The sequence below is a fragment of the Ambystoma mexicanum genome, chromosome 11, assembly GCF_040938575.1.
Source record: "Ambystoma mexicanum isolate Mex_15411 chromosome 11, UKY_AmexF1_1, whole genome shotgun sequence".
Classification (NCBI taxonomy): domain Eukaryota; kingdom Metazoa; phylum Chordata; class Amphibia; order Caudata; family Ambystomatidae; genus Ambystoma; species Ambystoma mexicanum.
The window spans coordinates 452,564,564-452,581,322 of NC_090934.1; the positions used below are offsets into that span (position 1 = coordinate 452,564,564).

Consider the following 16,759-nt stretch of genomic DNA (forward strand, 5'->3'; position numbering starts at 1 on the left):
GAGTAAGCAACCATTGTGCCCACATAAATAAACTTGTCACCACCATGGTCACCTTGTTATTAGCTGGAAGTTGAATTTGCCAGAGGGAGGGTGCGTTGTTGTCATACGGGGTCGGGTAGCTGGGAGTGGCAATGCTCCCTGTCAGGCTATTCAGTAGGATCGGAAAACGAACTGTAAGGTAATGAAGAACACAATTATACGGGGTGTCACATCATTTGCGACATTGGAGCAGTGAGAAGATTAAATAACCCTGCACAGACATGAGCAAAACAGAGATTTGTAACAAACCACTGAGCATTACATGTGCCAGTTCCAAGAGATGTGAGAAGGAACAATGAATTACGTCTGCAAGTTTCAAGAGAAAGATAAAGGAACAATTCCTTACACCAGTTGCTGGTACCCAAAGGATCTGACAGAACTCTAAATAGTACAGCATCTTGCAGTCCCAACAGATGTGTAAAGGCACATTGACCTACCTAGCATCTAACAGGTCCAAGACCTATGAGAGACCAAGAACGTTCATTATTTAAAGTGCTTTGTTAGGTCTCAGGTGCTTCAACAAGGCTGGGACAAAGAATGATTGAATATTGTGGTGGGGGTCCATGTGCTGTAACCTTATCTCCTGTCTGGAAAGTCTGATGTCTGTGAGTTGTGAAAAGAGAGGTGTGGTGTAATAAGTGTGTGGTGTGTGGATGTGAGGAAAAAGGGAAGGGGAACTGGGAGTGAAGGCAGTATGGGAGGGTGGGGAAATCAGTACTACTTGATCGGTTTTTAGGAAACAAAAGATTATTGAGTGCATAACTAGACGTAACCATGAGTAGCCTTACCCAACTCAAATACATGTGTATCATGCTTCTACGGTCATAGGAAAAGATAGTGGGTCACTGACATGATTTGAGGGATGTATGAGCCTTGGAACGAAGAAGATGAATAATAATCAAGGGTTGGGTCATATGTATACACATTTAGGCACAAAATATAAGCGGAAATAGTTGAAGAATAGGCTGAGCATTTTCGAGTTTTGAAGGATCGTTGAGGATTTGGTTAATGTCCCTGATGACCCTTAAGGAAGAGAAAATGTAATTCCAACACCCTGTGTCACCACCTCATTTTATGTTAGCCTGCATTTAAACCAATCCCGACTATGTGCTCCTTGCAGCACTGCAACAGGGAGCCTCCGCCATGTATGAAAACATCCCAGAGGGCCCATCACTGAATATAACGTGCGCCCCATTAGTGATGGAGACAGAGTACAGGGTGTTGAGGGAATTAGAAAGAGCGCTTCGAAGGACAGAGGCAGAGCTTGTGTGAGTAATGTTGAAACAGGGACGGAGGCGAGGAATGCCAATAGGTACCGATAAATGGAGAGCAGGTGATATTTTATTTCGGATTGATAGTAGAGTGATTGAGGATGTACACGTCCAAGTGAGGGATGATGGGCACAAAGATGAAGGGCATAGAGGAGGTTACTGTGTGCTGACTGTTTAGACTATGAGTCCATTAGAACAGACACAGAAGTGGGAGCAGCAGAGGGAGAGGAATCGACAACAGAGGAGGAGCAGGGGGGAGAGATGCCACCTTGGGTGACACCAAGAATAGAGAGTTTATGATGTCCAAGACTTTGCATGCGTCCAGGATTTATGGCGGTGGCGAAAGGGGAGAAATGGGGGAGAACGTTAGACATGGATAAAAACAATTTTGTGATGCTGTACGAAGACCCTGCCAAATAGTGCAACAATGATGGTGTTGATAAGAACGGTTAGAGTTCCTCCTATCAAAAAACAAATGTATACCCAGACTGATAAATGGGATGGGGTTGTAAAACCAAGAATGGCGAAAGTAGAGCAGGATTTCACACCACCAGGGACCTTTACCTTCCCTCTACCTGACCCTGAGAATTATGTGGAGCACTAGGTTGACTTAGCAGGAAATGGGAGGTGTTGTTTAATGATGGGCTCTCCGGATAAATATGCTTGAGGATAGGGGAGTTTATGCCATTTGTGTAGGGCACTAAGACTGCAAGTGTAAACTGTGGATGATTTTTAAAAAAAACGTACTGCTAGAAAACACTGTGGGGCACTAATACAATATTTTTCCATGGCTGTAAAACACAAGCATCCATGCTGGTGAAGACTCAGACTTAGAGGCTCACATGGAATTTCTTTTTTACAGTAAGCAAGTCATTATCAGTCTAGCAAATATAACATTGCCAGCTGAATATATGTAGGCAATGAGAGTAATAATGGGGGTCATTACGAGTTTGGAAGTAGCCATGGTGCTATTAGCACCATGGCTGCCTCCAAACCCAGGTCTGGTCTGACTGAATGGAGACTTACCAGGTCATTCCGACCTTGGAGGACCCGGTAAGTCCCCATTCAGTAAACCATTACCCATTCCCATTTGAGCCCCCATAGGGCTCAATGGGAATAGGGAGGGCGCTAATAACGGGCCCGCAAATTGCGGGCCCGTTATTAGCTCCAAGGTCCCTTAACGGAAACCGCAGGAAACGGCTGGTCAGACCAGCCGTTCCTGCTGGGACCCTTTAAGGGACCTCGGAATAGGGTGGTAAGGATTTACCGGCACCGGCATCCTTACCGGTGCCCGTAAACCCTTACCGCCCAACTCGGAATGATCCCCAATATATTTGTTTGAAATTACCTTACAGGCAATAGACTGCTCTTGGAATGCTGCAGTGAAGTGAAATGCATGCAGTAATTTGATAAGAAGTACCTCTCTCAATACATTTATTTATGTGTAGCTAAAAAAGTTGTATACTCCATTAGACAGACATATTGAGTCTGTGCACTGTCATGTCGATAGAATACATCTGTGTGGAGAGAGAAAACCCATTGAAAACTATATTCAGCTGTGCAAAACACTAGGTGAGGAAGCACATTCTATTTTTGCCATTGATGGTTTTCAAATAAATGATCAACATATTAATTATGATTTACATTCATTTGGAGAGACCTAATATTAATCTTTCGATTCTGTCTGGTCTATAGATCCTTGAAGCACAGGAAGCCATATGTGTCAGACAAACAAAATGACATTTGTCCTGATGGAGGCCGTGGGAGTGAGACCACTCTACTAATTCATGAGGCCAAAACACATCTTTGTCAACATAGTTTGATAATAACAGTGTCAATATTCATACACTGCACAACGAGCCAAGTGATAAGGCGTAGAAAATTAAGTCAATCCTTTGATCAGTAGGAAGGGTTACAGTCATGGATGAGGAAAATGTTCAATAAGCGATATGTACAATGGTAAGCACTTTAGTCCTGTGTCTATGTCAATGTTAAATATCTGTACTGTATATTGACCTGTTTAATGATTAAAAGGTTCTTGAAATGTGAATTGAATGAAATAAAAGATGAGTTTTGTACTCAGACAAGTACAGTGGTTCCAGGTCTCTCCAAAATCACCCTGATCAATTTGCTATTGTATGGATGATAAAATGGCCATCATATGACCAACCAGATTTCTATCTAAACCCTAAGGTACACACCTATTCTTTTTGCTTTATCTTCCCTTTGTACTAGCAATTATCAAGCCGTAGACATTTTATTTCACTAACTGTCTGCAAAATGCAGTTGCTCAAGCAAGGTTTATTAATATTATTTCCAGACTGTTTGCTTTTGTGTTTGAGTGTACCATTTCTTTTAAATGATGCATTCATCTTTAGGTGGTTCTTTACAGAGTAGAGTTTAATACAGTTAATGTGCAGTGTAGGTCAGTAGGCATCCAATCCAATAGTATTATATCGTCAGCATAAGAAACCGTTTGTATCAGATGATCATAAAATTTGAGGGGGAATGTGACCTGCATATGTGTGCAGTGGCACAAAGACTGTACCTTTTGTTATCCAGCCGAATCGTGATAGGTGTGCTGCGGTGGAGATTACTAAAACATTTCAAGAAGTTTTTGGGAATAAAGAAATGCTGTAGTTTAATCAGGAGACTGTGTCAGAAGGTCAGGAAAATTCAATGACTGCAACATATAAAGACAAGGAGCTCTTACTGCAAGGCATTTAATGTCAATAAACTATGCGTCATGGATCATGCTTTTCTTCAGCCTATCTGGGCATCTGTTAGTATATCATTTGATTTAATGCATTGATTCATTCTTCATAGTAGGATTTTGCAAAATACTTTTCCCAAGTTGTCTAGTAAAGCTATGTATCGATATGACACAGGGTCATCTCTATTTCCTTTTGTAAGATCAGAACACCCTCTTTCCATGACGCCGGTATATATCCTGTACTCAACCTTTTGATAAATACGGAATCTGTATAATCAGCCCAAATACATTGTCACTGAATTCTACTTTCAACCATCATGAAATGTCCCAAAACATCAAAAGGTTTTAACTAGCACACGATTTGAGACCTACCTTCCTAGCATATGATGTGTTCCTTGCAATGGCATTGTCCTAACTCTATGTCAAGTGATAGTGTCAAGCCGCAGACAAGCCAGAGACTCCACTGAGCCATGTAAAAGGCTATTCACCTCAATTTGACTGTCAGAACTATGCAGCCCCAAATTCCTCTGTGCCCAGAGCACTATCATCATTTTCCACCTGTCGTCCAGTGACTCTCCACCAATTGCCCAAGCCTTATATTGTGCCCAGACCTTCCATGGTGAGTTTGTTATAGCTGGCACTGTCCCTTCAATTGCAGACACACCAGTGGATGGGGGATTCTTCATATACCTTGCTTGTCAGCAGCCCAAATTAGAGATTTATTATAAAAATGTAATTGCTTGTGATGTTTAATGAATAAACAGAATCTCTCTTTAGAATATATATATATATATATATATATATATATATATATATATATATATATATATATATATTTATACAGTTAAGTTCCATTTAGTCATAGAATTGTACTGTATATACTGCGCATGGGCCCAATCCATATATACATACACAGAAACAGCCATAGAGCTAGCTATATGTTCTATATCATTATGAATATACTTACAGAATGAGTATGTCACTAGGAAGCCAGTGTTCTCCCTGGGGTAAGGACTGATAAACACAAGACGTAGCATGTTTCCATAAGAGATCAGGGTCCCGGTAAACTGCCTACAGTATTTTCCCAAAAGACTTGAATCTGGTTTTGCATCATCGTAGATGCTGAGAGAGTCATCCATACAATTCAACTGTGGTGTAAATCTAAGGGTAACCATATTCAGTGCTATCTGTGTGGGAAAAAAGAACATAGACAGGTTGGTCAGAATGTTTAACCCTAAAACAAGTTGTGTGAAGGTTGTTCAAATAGTTTAAATAAAACACATTTTGCGTACGAGGTATACATTATTTAAATACACCAAAAAACAAATTCTTCTATTGAAAGTGTGCTCTTACACTAGGCCACGCTAGTGGAAGATGTGCACTGTACCAAGGGCAATTAGCACAACATTTGCTGGGGTACACCCAAGTCATCAGGTTGCTGAAGGGGACACGCCACATGGGGCAGATAACAGCCCAAGCTGCAAAATGATGGTCAAATGATAATGAGGAGCTGCTTTAAACACTAAAATCAGAAAAGGGGGCTTTCTTGGGAGTGTCCACGGAAGGATTCACCAGGAATTCTATATCTACCTTTAAACACAGACCTAACATAGCTCAAGGCGTATTTTAAGGTCATTCTGAGAGGAGGATGCTTTCCAGTGGAAGGCCGGAAAAAACTGAAGAAATTCCTTTTTATAATTTTCATTGCCTTTCTAGTAACTATTGGTTTGTACAAGTGATGCTAGCAAGTTATGCATAGTTTCTTCTGCACCACCTTTCTTGCAAAGATAGAAAGAGGTTGTCAGAAACTACTTATGTGCAACATCTAAATTACAATCTTAATGAAAACCTGTCACAAATTACAAAGTGTCAATGGGTGATCATACTGAAGAAGTGCTTATACTATTAACATAGACAGACAAAAAGATAACAATGAGGGCTACATATGTCACTTGCTGCAAATGTGTTACCACAATTAAAACAACCAGTAATCACAAACACAGCCGGTTGTGGAAAAGGTAAGTGAAGACAGCCAACAAAGTATGATATGGGGTGATAGGAAGCTAACATGGATACATTTGTTCTGCTGTAATGCATCCTAACCTTGAATCCTGCAGGTGCTAGAATGTTCCAAGTGCAGTCAGTTAACATGGGATAATCAAAGGGATAGTTTGGTGAAGTCAAAGTTCCACTTGTTCCGTCAAAGTTTCCTCCACAATTTCCTAGACAAAAAAGAAAGAACAAAGGTAATGTCTTCACAACCACCAAACTTGAGGCCATCAGTGATTCCTTCAGCACCAGCAAATCCACGAATTCCCCCAACCCCAACAACACTGTCACATCTCACCCCTCTCTTAATGTTGATAATGTCTATTCCTACCACACCCATTTTAGCTGTCTACCACTGGCCATGCTTTCAGCCTGCCCACAACACACCTTTTATTGTAACAACCAGCACCACCACAAAAATAAAAACACAAACTATGTTTTTGTTTCCTCACATACAAAGATGCTTATCCCACTGAGAACTATTCAAAACAACATACTAGTCTGAATGCATTACGTTTAGTTTTGTATTATTATTTTGAATCTAAGCTCTGTCAAGATGATTGACCATCAGGATAACATGCACACTTCTATTTTGACCCTTAAAACTATCAGGACAATGACGGTTGGTTCTGTAAACACTTAAGAAATCTGTTGATTCTGTCAGATACAGCATACATTCAAAGATTTTACAATGAATTGACTCCATTTCACAAATATTTGGCAGCTGCTCTGGCCAGGTGAAAACCAAGCAATACATTGCAAGTCCACAAATGGGCACACAGTATCAGTCATTTTGCTTGTGATTCAGAAGCAAACATGCAAAGCATCCAGGTGCAAGCAAACCAAAAGCAAATGCAATGTGTACTTTGTTAGTTCGAAAGGGATCATTATCAGTTGGGATAATGACCCTTTCCCAACGTATGGCCCAAGGCGAATATATGGCTATATATTACTACGCCTGTTCGGGTAGTCTGTAAGGATATCCAGGTTGGTACTGTTTATGAGCTTAGTCTTGTCACATTAAAGAAACCTTTTCCACACTGACAGCTCAGAGACTGTTGTCGTCAATAGCGCTAACTTCTCAATTAGGGGTCGAGGGAGGTTATGAAATGAAAGTCAACTGTTTATGAATGGGAATGGAGTACAGAGGTTCTCCCCATTACAACGATTTTAAACTACAATGAGGGTAAGGAAAAGTGAAGGGAGTGAATGGACACATTTCTACCACCAATCTTTAAATTAAAAAAAGAAGGAAGGTGGATGAAGGAGCCTGTAGGTTGACATTGTAGTTGGGCCACTCAACGTGGTTGACATTAGGGCAAAACTATAGATTCTCTAGGAGGTCGATTGTGGTCAATCACAGTTTGTGCATTCTCATGTCAAAAGATGGACACGTGGACATGAGTAGAATATGAGGTCTTATGCCCTGTGTATTACTTATTTGCTTATTCTTGCATGCTAGTCAAGGTTCTGTTGACAGTGACTCACTTCGACTGTCTTCCGTGTGCTTGCTATGGTGCCTTTCTGTGTTGTCCCATCATCAGCCTGGCCAAAGTCACATTAATAAGCAGTTAACAATGTACAGATGCATCTGGAGACTTGATACATCCATGTGGTGTGCATAGGTCCAAGCTGTATATTGCTGCTATACTTTCGGTTACCCAAAGAAACAGAAACAGAAAATGTTTCATTGAGTCTGCCCCAACCTCACTTAGGTTATTTCTAAATGACTGAATGCATCATCACTTTTTCTGATGCACAAGATAATTAATATAGCATTATAGACGGAGGAAAGCAGGGAAGTTAACTATCTCAAGCAATATGGACCCTTTCTAATGCCTTTAAGGCTATTCACAAATGGCGCTAAAAGGTTTTGCAATTGTGGTGCTCAAGTAAATACATGGGTGTAACAGCGAGTTAAGTAAATAGAAAAATGCTTTGGTGAATTAAATGGCTTGTTTTACTAATAAAATAACAAGTTCTGGAATTAAGTTGAAATAATGGATGACACCTTTTTCATTGCTGTTACTGCTGATTCATGTTTTGTATCTATGTTCTTCTTCCCCTTCTTCTTCTGAGGATAATATGAAGAGAAATCATTTATTTTGTTTCCTATCATGTTTAGTTTATCAGGATGCTTGCAATGAAATTAATTATCAGTAGTTATTGCGACTGGATTCCAAGCATTCTGATTGGCTCTGAGGAGGCCAATAATGGCATTCTTGTGATAATTCGTGTGATAATTCAATCAGTGACATTCTCATGCATAGCATAACTTTATACATTTATTTGCAAATTGTAAACTAACCAGTTTAAATTATTCTTATTTTGGGATGCATGTGATATTATATCACTATTAGCACCATGGCTGCCTCCAAACCGGGCTCCATTACCAGGTTCCTGCAATGAGGACTTACCGAGTCATTCCGACATGGAAGGACTCGGTAATTCCTCCATGCAGAAACCATTCCCCATTCCCATTTGAGCCACCATAGGGCTCAATGTCAATGAGGAGGGAGGTAATAACGGGCACTTTACAACTGGCCCGTTATTACCTAACTCTTCCATTCGTGGGACCCGCAAAGGATGCCTGGTTTTACGAGGCATCCTTACAGGGTCCCGCAAAGGGAACCTTGTAATCAGCGCTCCCGTAATGAAGGGTGCCGGTCCCGTACCGGCACCCTTCATTACGGGAGCGCCACCCTTGTAATTAGGCACTATCAGTCACAAGAAGCAGATGCTAAAAGGATGCAATTAAACAATGGGTTGTACATGTCCTAATCTGAAGTTGCTTGTACAAACAAATGGCAAGCTTCCATGTTTGTTAATGAGAATTAAAATTGAACAGGTACATACAGGGTTTGAGATAAGCTGAAAAATATTTTTTTTCTGGGAAAAGCTGTTGTTCTGTTCTCTTTGGTCAAGGGCAATTGCTTCCATTTTCTCAGATGAATGCAAGACTATATTTACCCAGCTGACAAAGTTATATTGGCTTCAATCTGACAGCAACTAAGAGGACGTTCAGTGGAATGATTAACTGAATGACACCAATTTGTTAGGATTGGATTGGCTAACAGGGAAACACTGGTGGAACAAATTACCTGAATGGGAGGCCCTAATCCTTTATACTTCTTTTGAAACCAGCTGTCTCAGAGGGCAAAGCTCCACTTTTCAGAAGAGGGCGGAGTCTACATAACTTCAGATCTGAGGGGGCCTAAATTGGTAAATGACCAATTTTCCAAATTCTCATTTGTAATGCTTACTTCAATAATTGGGAGGCAAATCTAAATTTCAAAGTTGAATGCTATGGAAATAAGAAGCAAACAGCATTCAGAGGTAGCGAGTCTATTGCTTGACCAAAGAAATCTGCTTTTTTAGTTTGCTCATTTTTTTGATCGAATTTTAGCACCAAAATGTAGATGGTGGGTTGAGGTAAGGCAATATTGGTGGGGTTAGGGGTAGGAAGTGGTTATGGGGGCATGGTATAACGGGTCTCATCCTTCATTCTTCATTAAAATATTCGAGCAAAGAAATGAGCAAGAAAATGTAAGCAGTTTCTTTTCAAGCAATAGCCATGCCTTGATCAGATGCCTGCACCCTGAGCCAGTAAACTGCTAATGTTGGTAAAACCTTGCACTTTGTACATTTTTCCAAATTCTGATTTTTTTTGTGATTGTTTCAACTTATTGGGGCTCAATTAAGCAATTTTTACCCATTTTTGAAACATACAACTTTCTTTTCCATGGTTAGAACAGAAAGACGCATAGTAGAATCTTTGTTAGGTAAGCTTTTCAACTTTCCCTGTGCTAGTGAATCACTGAGTTTAGCATGGTACACATATTGGCACATCATCCCAAGATAGCCTGTGCTGCCCCTCATAGTTCTTTAGCCAGGATAAGTGGCTCCATCAAAGCAAAGAGGAACCATACGAGGAATACTTGCAGAGTGTTTTAACCATTTCCACTTAATGTGTTATTCAGGGAATTGTCTGTAAATGTCAACTGTTCCCTGGCCTGCCACTCCACAGCATCACAATTGTAAGTATGATTTTGGTTTTACTGTGTCACAAAGGCTACACGCACATTGTTGATGAGTTGTAGATAGTTTTAACATTGTAGAGGTAAATAGAATAGTTGGATGCTGGATATTTACTCAAATACTGTATTGCTAATATTAGCAAATGCATATTGTTTGGCAATACCATTGTTAATGCCTATATATTATCTCTAAAGAGAATATATGCATAGATGCTAATCAAGAGAGTGAGAGCATCCTTTCTTAATGTGTTTCTATTCATAAATGTAAAATACACTCTATTGCCAGTTTAAATACATGTTGGTTTAGAGATAACACTTTGTAGGGAAACAATTGATAGCATCTACTATTTATCATACACGCAATAAGCACTGGTCATAGATACTCTAGAGGTAGATTCACAACAATTTTGCTGTCCAATAGTAAGTTAGGAACTCAGGTGTAATAGGTCCTCTTTCACTAAGCACACAGAACCAACTTTCCTTCGATCCATGCTTTAGCTACAGCAGTATTCTCTGCCCCAAAATGTGGGCAGCCCCATGTGGGCATTTAAAATGCCTTTCAGGTGGAGGCTAGGCCCTGGCTTGGGGGATATGATGGAAATCATGACAATGATATGGAGATGTTGGGTAGGGGTGGGGGTTGACGTCAAGTTATAGAATGGAAAAGACTTCTCTTCTGTGATTCCAGATTAACAATATGTGCACAAAGGAGCTCCCTTTCCTGGGTGTCTACTTCTAAGCATATAAGTGACAATATTATTTTGGAGGAAATTTGCCAAAATGACACATAAGGAGATACACTAGTCCCACCTGAATTGTATTTTGCATTAAATCTGTTTGATGTGCTTGGGTTACTGTAGACAAACTCTACCAGCATGGTACTATCACTGGCCAACAGTGAGATGCCAAGGCCCTGCCCACAGGTCCTGTCCAATATGATAGGTGAACTCCTGCTGTTGCCATCAAAAACTCTCAGGTAATTGGACTGACAGCTTGTGGAGGACTGGATGTTATAATCATTGATCCACAGGAAAACCTAAATGGAAGAATAGGAAACATGTCATTTCTATTTTGCCTGTTTTAGAACATTGCATTTTAATTTGGATATTTGTAAATTCACATTAATATTGCACAAATTGTCTACAAGAAATACACAAATGAGAATACAATGCCTACAAATTGGTTTCCTTTCTAATCAGAGAGCTCATACAATGTTGATCTGTGTTTTAGAAAGGCTTGGACACAACCTAAAGTACATGTAGGTAGACATTTACATAGGCAAACTCACAGTTACCAGTAGGGGCACTGGAGGTATACATTTTTGGAGTTGTCTCTTAAAACTTGTTTTAAAAATGGATAGCGACGACTCCAGCAGCCTTTAGATAAATTAGATTTTGGATCCAAATATAACCTTGACAAAATATGCTATAAGAAAGAATTGGTGACCCAGGGAAACATGAATCTCACCCTGAAACTATGAAAACCCAAATAAATGTATGCCAAGCCGCGCCATGAGAATTCTAATTTTCAGGCAGGATGCAGTGTTCTCTTGTTATAAAATCTGCTTTACCCTACTGCCCTGTCCTTATAATCTCTTCCCTGCTTTGCTTAACGTGCTGTTAATAAGTCCAAACTATATATTGATGCTACACTTTCCACTACTCAAAAAGAATGTTGGAAAGTGGGACAACCTTTACGGAAGAGTAAGTGTAAAAGCGACGGACATGTTACAACTCGTGGGTGCCCATTTTTTCCTGTATTTTCTGTGTCATTTGTATGGGGTGCAAGCCACAATAGCCCCGTCTACATCCCTCCACCCCTTCCCCAAGCCCTAAAATTAAAAAGAATATACTCATTCCCTGCACTCCCCCGAATATTATTGCATGAATAAATGCAGCAAAACAGTAGCGATGAGTTGGCCCCTCTGAGTTGGATCTGTACAGAAGAAGAGTGCATACTAGTTGGAAAGGCAAGAGATAGCAAAAACTTCTTTCATCAATTCCCCTCATGAAGATATCTTTCTGCAGGAACCTGGAGAAGCCGGCTTGGAACAAATGTTCCCCCAAGAAATGAGAGTGGTGTGTGTTCTATGCAACTGTATAAGCCATTCTAACTAGGGGTAGGCCAAGCTGCAGGACTTCACTTTTGCACACTTTGCAAACTGAAGTCTCATAGTTTCGAGACTGAACCCTACAATCTGTATAGGAGATCCATGTAACTCACTGTTAATCAAACGATGCATAGATGTAAGCACACCCATGATAAACCAGATTAACAGCCTTTTTCGGTCATCTACTATCCCAGACACTTTAAAAGAGGTATGAGTAACCCCTCTCCTTAAAAAGCATTTATGAATCCCAAAACTTTACAGAACTACAGAGCTATCTTAAGTGTCCTTTTTATATTGAAACTGTTGAATGGGCTGCCAAAATTCAACTTCGAGATTACTTGGAAAACGACATGAGACCTGGAGACAGGCAGTCAAGTTTCAGGCCAAATTGATGAACTGAAATGGCCTTAATGGTTGTTAAAGATAGTCTTCAAAGATATCCGATAAAAGACATACAGGCATCTTTATGCTTATGGATCTCGCAGCCACGTTTGACATTTTAGAGCATACAATCGCCCATTATTAGAGTCCACATTGATATGGTTTACATCCTTCATGTCTGATCAAACATGTAGAGTAACGCTAAACGACTGTTCCTCGGACCCAGAGGTGCAGAGGTGTCTCGCCATTGCTTTTTAATATCTACAGCAAGTTGTTTCACAATCTCTTGACTGACCGTGCTTTCAAATTAGGTCAATGATATTGAGATCGTTTTTAAGCAATCAGGTTCATATGACAATACCATTAATTTATTCAGGAGATATTCCGAGACAGTTGAGATAGCTTATTGGCTAGGTCTGAACCAATCAAAAACACACATGTTGTTCACTCTATCCTCTTATGCATTATTTAATAGGCTTCCCAGGTAAATAGTCCTACAAGAATCTGGATGTACAGTTCAGGTTCTTGGTCAGGCAAAGGCTTTAGGTGTAATTTTGGACTATTCACTTTCTTTAGCTTTTGATATAAGGTGTCTATCAAGCTCTGTACATTACCATCTAATTAACTTGTGACAGATTAGGCCCCTGATCTCTGAAGACAGTTGTGCTATCCTAGCTAGAGCCATAAAAGGCGCAGAATTGGACTACTGCACCAGTCTATATGCAGCTTTGTCAAAGCAGTCGACCAGCCAGCTAGAGATTCTTCAAAATGCTGTTGCCCGTGTTGTTACAAACACCAACAAGAGGGCACACATGGCCCCTGTTTTGAGGACGTTACATCAGTGCCCGATCCAAGCCATGGTCAAGTTCAAACTTCCATTCCTCATTGTCTTCCAAGGCTGCGAAGGCAGGTATTTCTTCCGATGGATTGGATTTTATTTACAAAGCGCAACGTTTGCCCAGCATCTTGGTGCTCCCTGTAGGACAGTGAAAGAAAAAAGCCTTAAAGAGGAGCATTTTAAGAGATTGGCAAAATGTGCGGTGAACAGGGGTGGCTCTAAGCGAGAGACCGAGAGAGTTCCAGAGAGTTGCAGCAACCACTGAAAAGGGCTGTACCTGACCGGAGGGACAGTCAGCAGACAGGCATTAGCTGACCGCAAAGCTCGGCTTGGGATGTAAGGCAAGAATGTATCACTGAGATATTGTTCCCCCTGGTCATGGAAGGGCCAGTGGACCAAACAGAGTGCCTTGAACTGAATACGTTTAGTCACTGGTAGTCATTGAAGTTTGCGAAGGACAGGGGAAATATGCCAGCCCTGTGGAGTAGAAGTCGCCAGCCGAGCTGCAGAGTTCTGAATAACTTGCAAGCAATGGAGTACATACGTAGGCTGGCCTAAATACAGTGCATTACAATAGTCCAACGACGATGAGACCAATGCCGAGATATCAGAGGCAAGCAGGTGAACCGGAATGAAGAGAGTGACCAGTTGCAACAGCCTAAGCTGGAAATGGCGCCGCTGACAGAGCTCACCTGCGGCTCCATGGACAGGTTGATGTGAGTTTAACCCCCAGGTCCTTAACTGTGGAGACTGACTGAGGAAAAGGGCCCAGGGAGGCCAGCCGGAAAGCAGGTGTCCAGATAGAAGCAACTGCAGGGGGGCCCACCACTAAGACCTCAGTCTTATCTCTGTTCAGTTTAAGCCAATTATCAAGCATCCACTCCCCCACGGCCTACAGACAGGCACGAAATCTGGCAGCTGAACCACAATGTGTATGTTGTCAGCATATGAATAGCAGAGGAAGCCGTGGGAGACTATCAACTTGGTCAGAGGCTGAACATAGGTATTAAATATTGAGATGGCAATCCCTTCAGGAATACCACAAGTGAGAGCCATAGTCGTAGAAAAGAAAGGAGGAAGAGAGAGGATCTGGTGACGATCAGCAAGAAAAGAATAGAACCAGGCCGGAACAGTGCCCGAGAGACCAGCCCCAGCCAGCCGACCCAGCAGGACATTGTGATCGATGGTATCAAAGGCGGCTGATAGGTTCAACAGGATCAGAGCACTGATTTTGCCCTGGTCATGAGTCAGCATGTGGGATGTTTTTATCCACGCATCCAAGCCCTACCTCAAAACTGTGCAGTACTGACATGGAAAACATCATGATGGCCAGAGCTTCCCAGAAAATGCACAGGGAAATGCATGAAGAATATGCTGCCACTCATTTTTGCCGATGTTATGGGCACAGAAGGACACTGCCTAAAACCACCATTGGACTACCCACACAGTAGTCTGAAACCATTGGGAATGGCAATGCTGATTGCCAAAAGCAAACCCATAACTGTTGGGAATTCATTTTCTTAAATCCCAAAAAGGGGTGCAGTACCAGTACTCACCACTATCCAAAAGCCGGCGTTTTAAAACAACACCAGATTTTACTTTTTTGTAGAAAACTGAATAAATGAACCCAAAACATGCCAAAGAAAGACTTACTGAGAGGTGGATACAATGTAAAGTTATATTCTGAAGTGACTAAAAGACACTAAAAATCTAAATGTTTAAATTGACTGAGTGACCTACTTTTGAGTGTCACAGGGGTTTCAATTGTTTAAATGTCATAGTTTTAAACTTAGAATCAGCATTCTAGCTGCATATGTAAAAATGTTTAGTTTTATTTGAATGCAGAAAACTGGGGAACAGAAATGACATGTAGCTAAAAACTGGCTTAAAGAGATTCCAATTTTGCCTGGCAACTACCCCCCATCAGGAGTGAAACTTGAGTCACAGCTGTGTTCGCAGGCCTATCTGCCTTTTGCTGGCCACACTAAGGATATGCCATCTCTCTGATAATTGAATTAAGGGGAGCCCCCACGGAATACAGGAGCTCTGAACACAGCCCTGTCCTGACTCAGGCAAATGTTTTATTGGCGGGAGTCGTAAATGGAGATTACTCCTGGAAGGACAGGGGAGGGGCACTGCCTGTGAGAGCAAGCTGGCTTGGCAGAACTGGAAAAAACAGAAATTCAACCTTGTGCTGGGGGGAAACCACACCCCTTTGGGGGCCAGAACATAACTCTAAAAAAGATGAATAACTCATAGTACGGACTTGTGAAAATTATTTAAATGACACCATAATTCTTGTGATTTTTCTGCCCACATTTTAAGACGTGTTAGGACCCGGTGGTATGTTCAGGGGGGTTTTAGCGGAAAAGAGGATATTACTCAAAATGTGTGCATGTGAAAAATCTGACACTTCATCAACTAATGTCCATACTCCTTGCGCACATGTGTGCAAATTTGGGTTAATGTCTGAAATTGCAAAATCAGTTAAAAAGTGCAAATATTGCCATTTCTGAATGCAAGCCCAGGAAGAGCAGATTTGGACAAGGGTATACCTCCTGTGATATGTGAAGGGCGCATGTAATTTTAAACAAATGTGTACCTGTGCAAATATGTTTTTTGAGAAAATATAGATTGTGTGTAATTTGACAGGGGTGGGTTCTCTGTACCATAAACAGACCTCATCAGGATGACACGTCATTTCATTCCCCCAATCAAGTGGAAGCGGATGAAGTGGCCAATGACAAGGGGAGAGGGGTAGGGCCTAGGAAGCTAGCCTCTCCACCCATTTTCAAAACACATAAAAGCAGACAGACAGGACAGATAGGGACCTTCAAATCCATTTGCAGCTGGAAGCTCTGCCGGGAAAATCCATACTTTACCTCCCTCAACCTTCAGAGAGCAGACATAGAGACTTCAAATCTATCAAATTTCCAGAACCAGAGAGAGAGCAGAGCTGACCCAGATCACTGTTAGCAGAACCAGAGACCCAGACCAGACCAGCAGAGCAGAGCTGACCCAGATCACCGTGGAGTGAAGAAAACCTGACCAGATCCGTGGCGAGGCCCATTCTAATTCAAGAATATATTGTGAGTACATAGCAGAACTGTGCAGAACCAATCTCTTAGTTAAAATAATATAATTCAATCTATTTTAATCTAAGTAGAACTGCCTCCTAACTGTCACCTGTCATTTGTAAAGCTGTCACCTGTCATTTTCTAGTTGCAAGCTGCACTTGTCTTTTTGAACTTTAAAATTTCAAATCTGAAAATCGACCTTTATTTAATCGCTCATATCTCCGTAACCGTTTGTGCTAGAGAC

General features: G+C 41.2%; 1 protein-coding gene across 3 annotated transcripts in view; it reads right to left on the reverse strand.

Annotated features, from left to right (window-relative positions):
- Positions 1 to 16,759, reverse strand: part of LOC138503506 (embryonic protein UVS.2-like) — a 283,894-nt gene that overhangs the window by 122,116 nt on the left and 145,019 nt on the right. For all 3 annotated transcript variants that reach the window (XM_069623293.1, XM_069623292.1, XM_069623291.1), the window contains 4 exons: positions 10,920 to 11,145; positions 6,127 to 6,245; positions 4,991 to 5,210; positions 53 to 171 (listed from right to left, as the gene is read on the reverse strand). In XM_069623293.1, the coding sequence (XP_069479394.1) occupies positions 53 to 171; positions 4,991 to 5,210; positions 6,127 to 6,245; positions 10,920 to 11,145 (684 nt within the window). The remainder of the gene's footprint in view (positions 1 to 52; positions 172 to 4,990; positions 5,211 to 6,126; positions 6,246 to 10,919; positions 11,146 to 16,759) is intronic.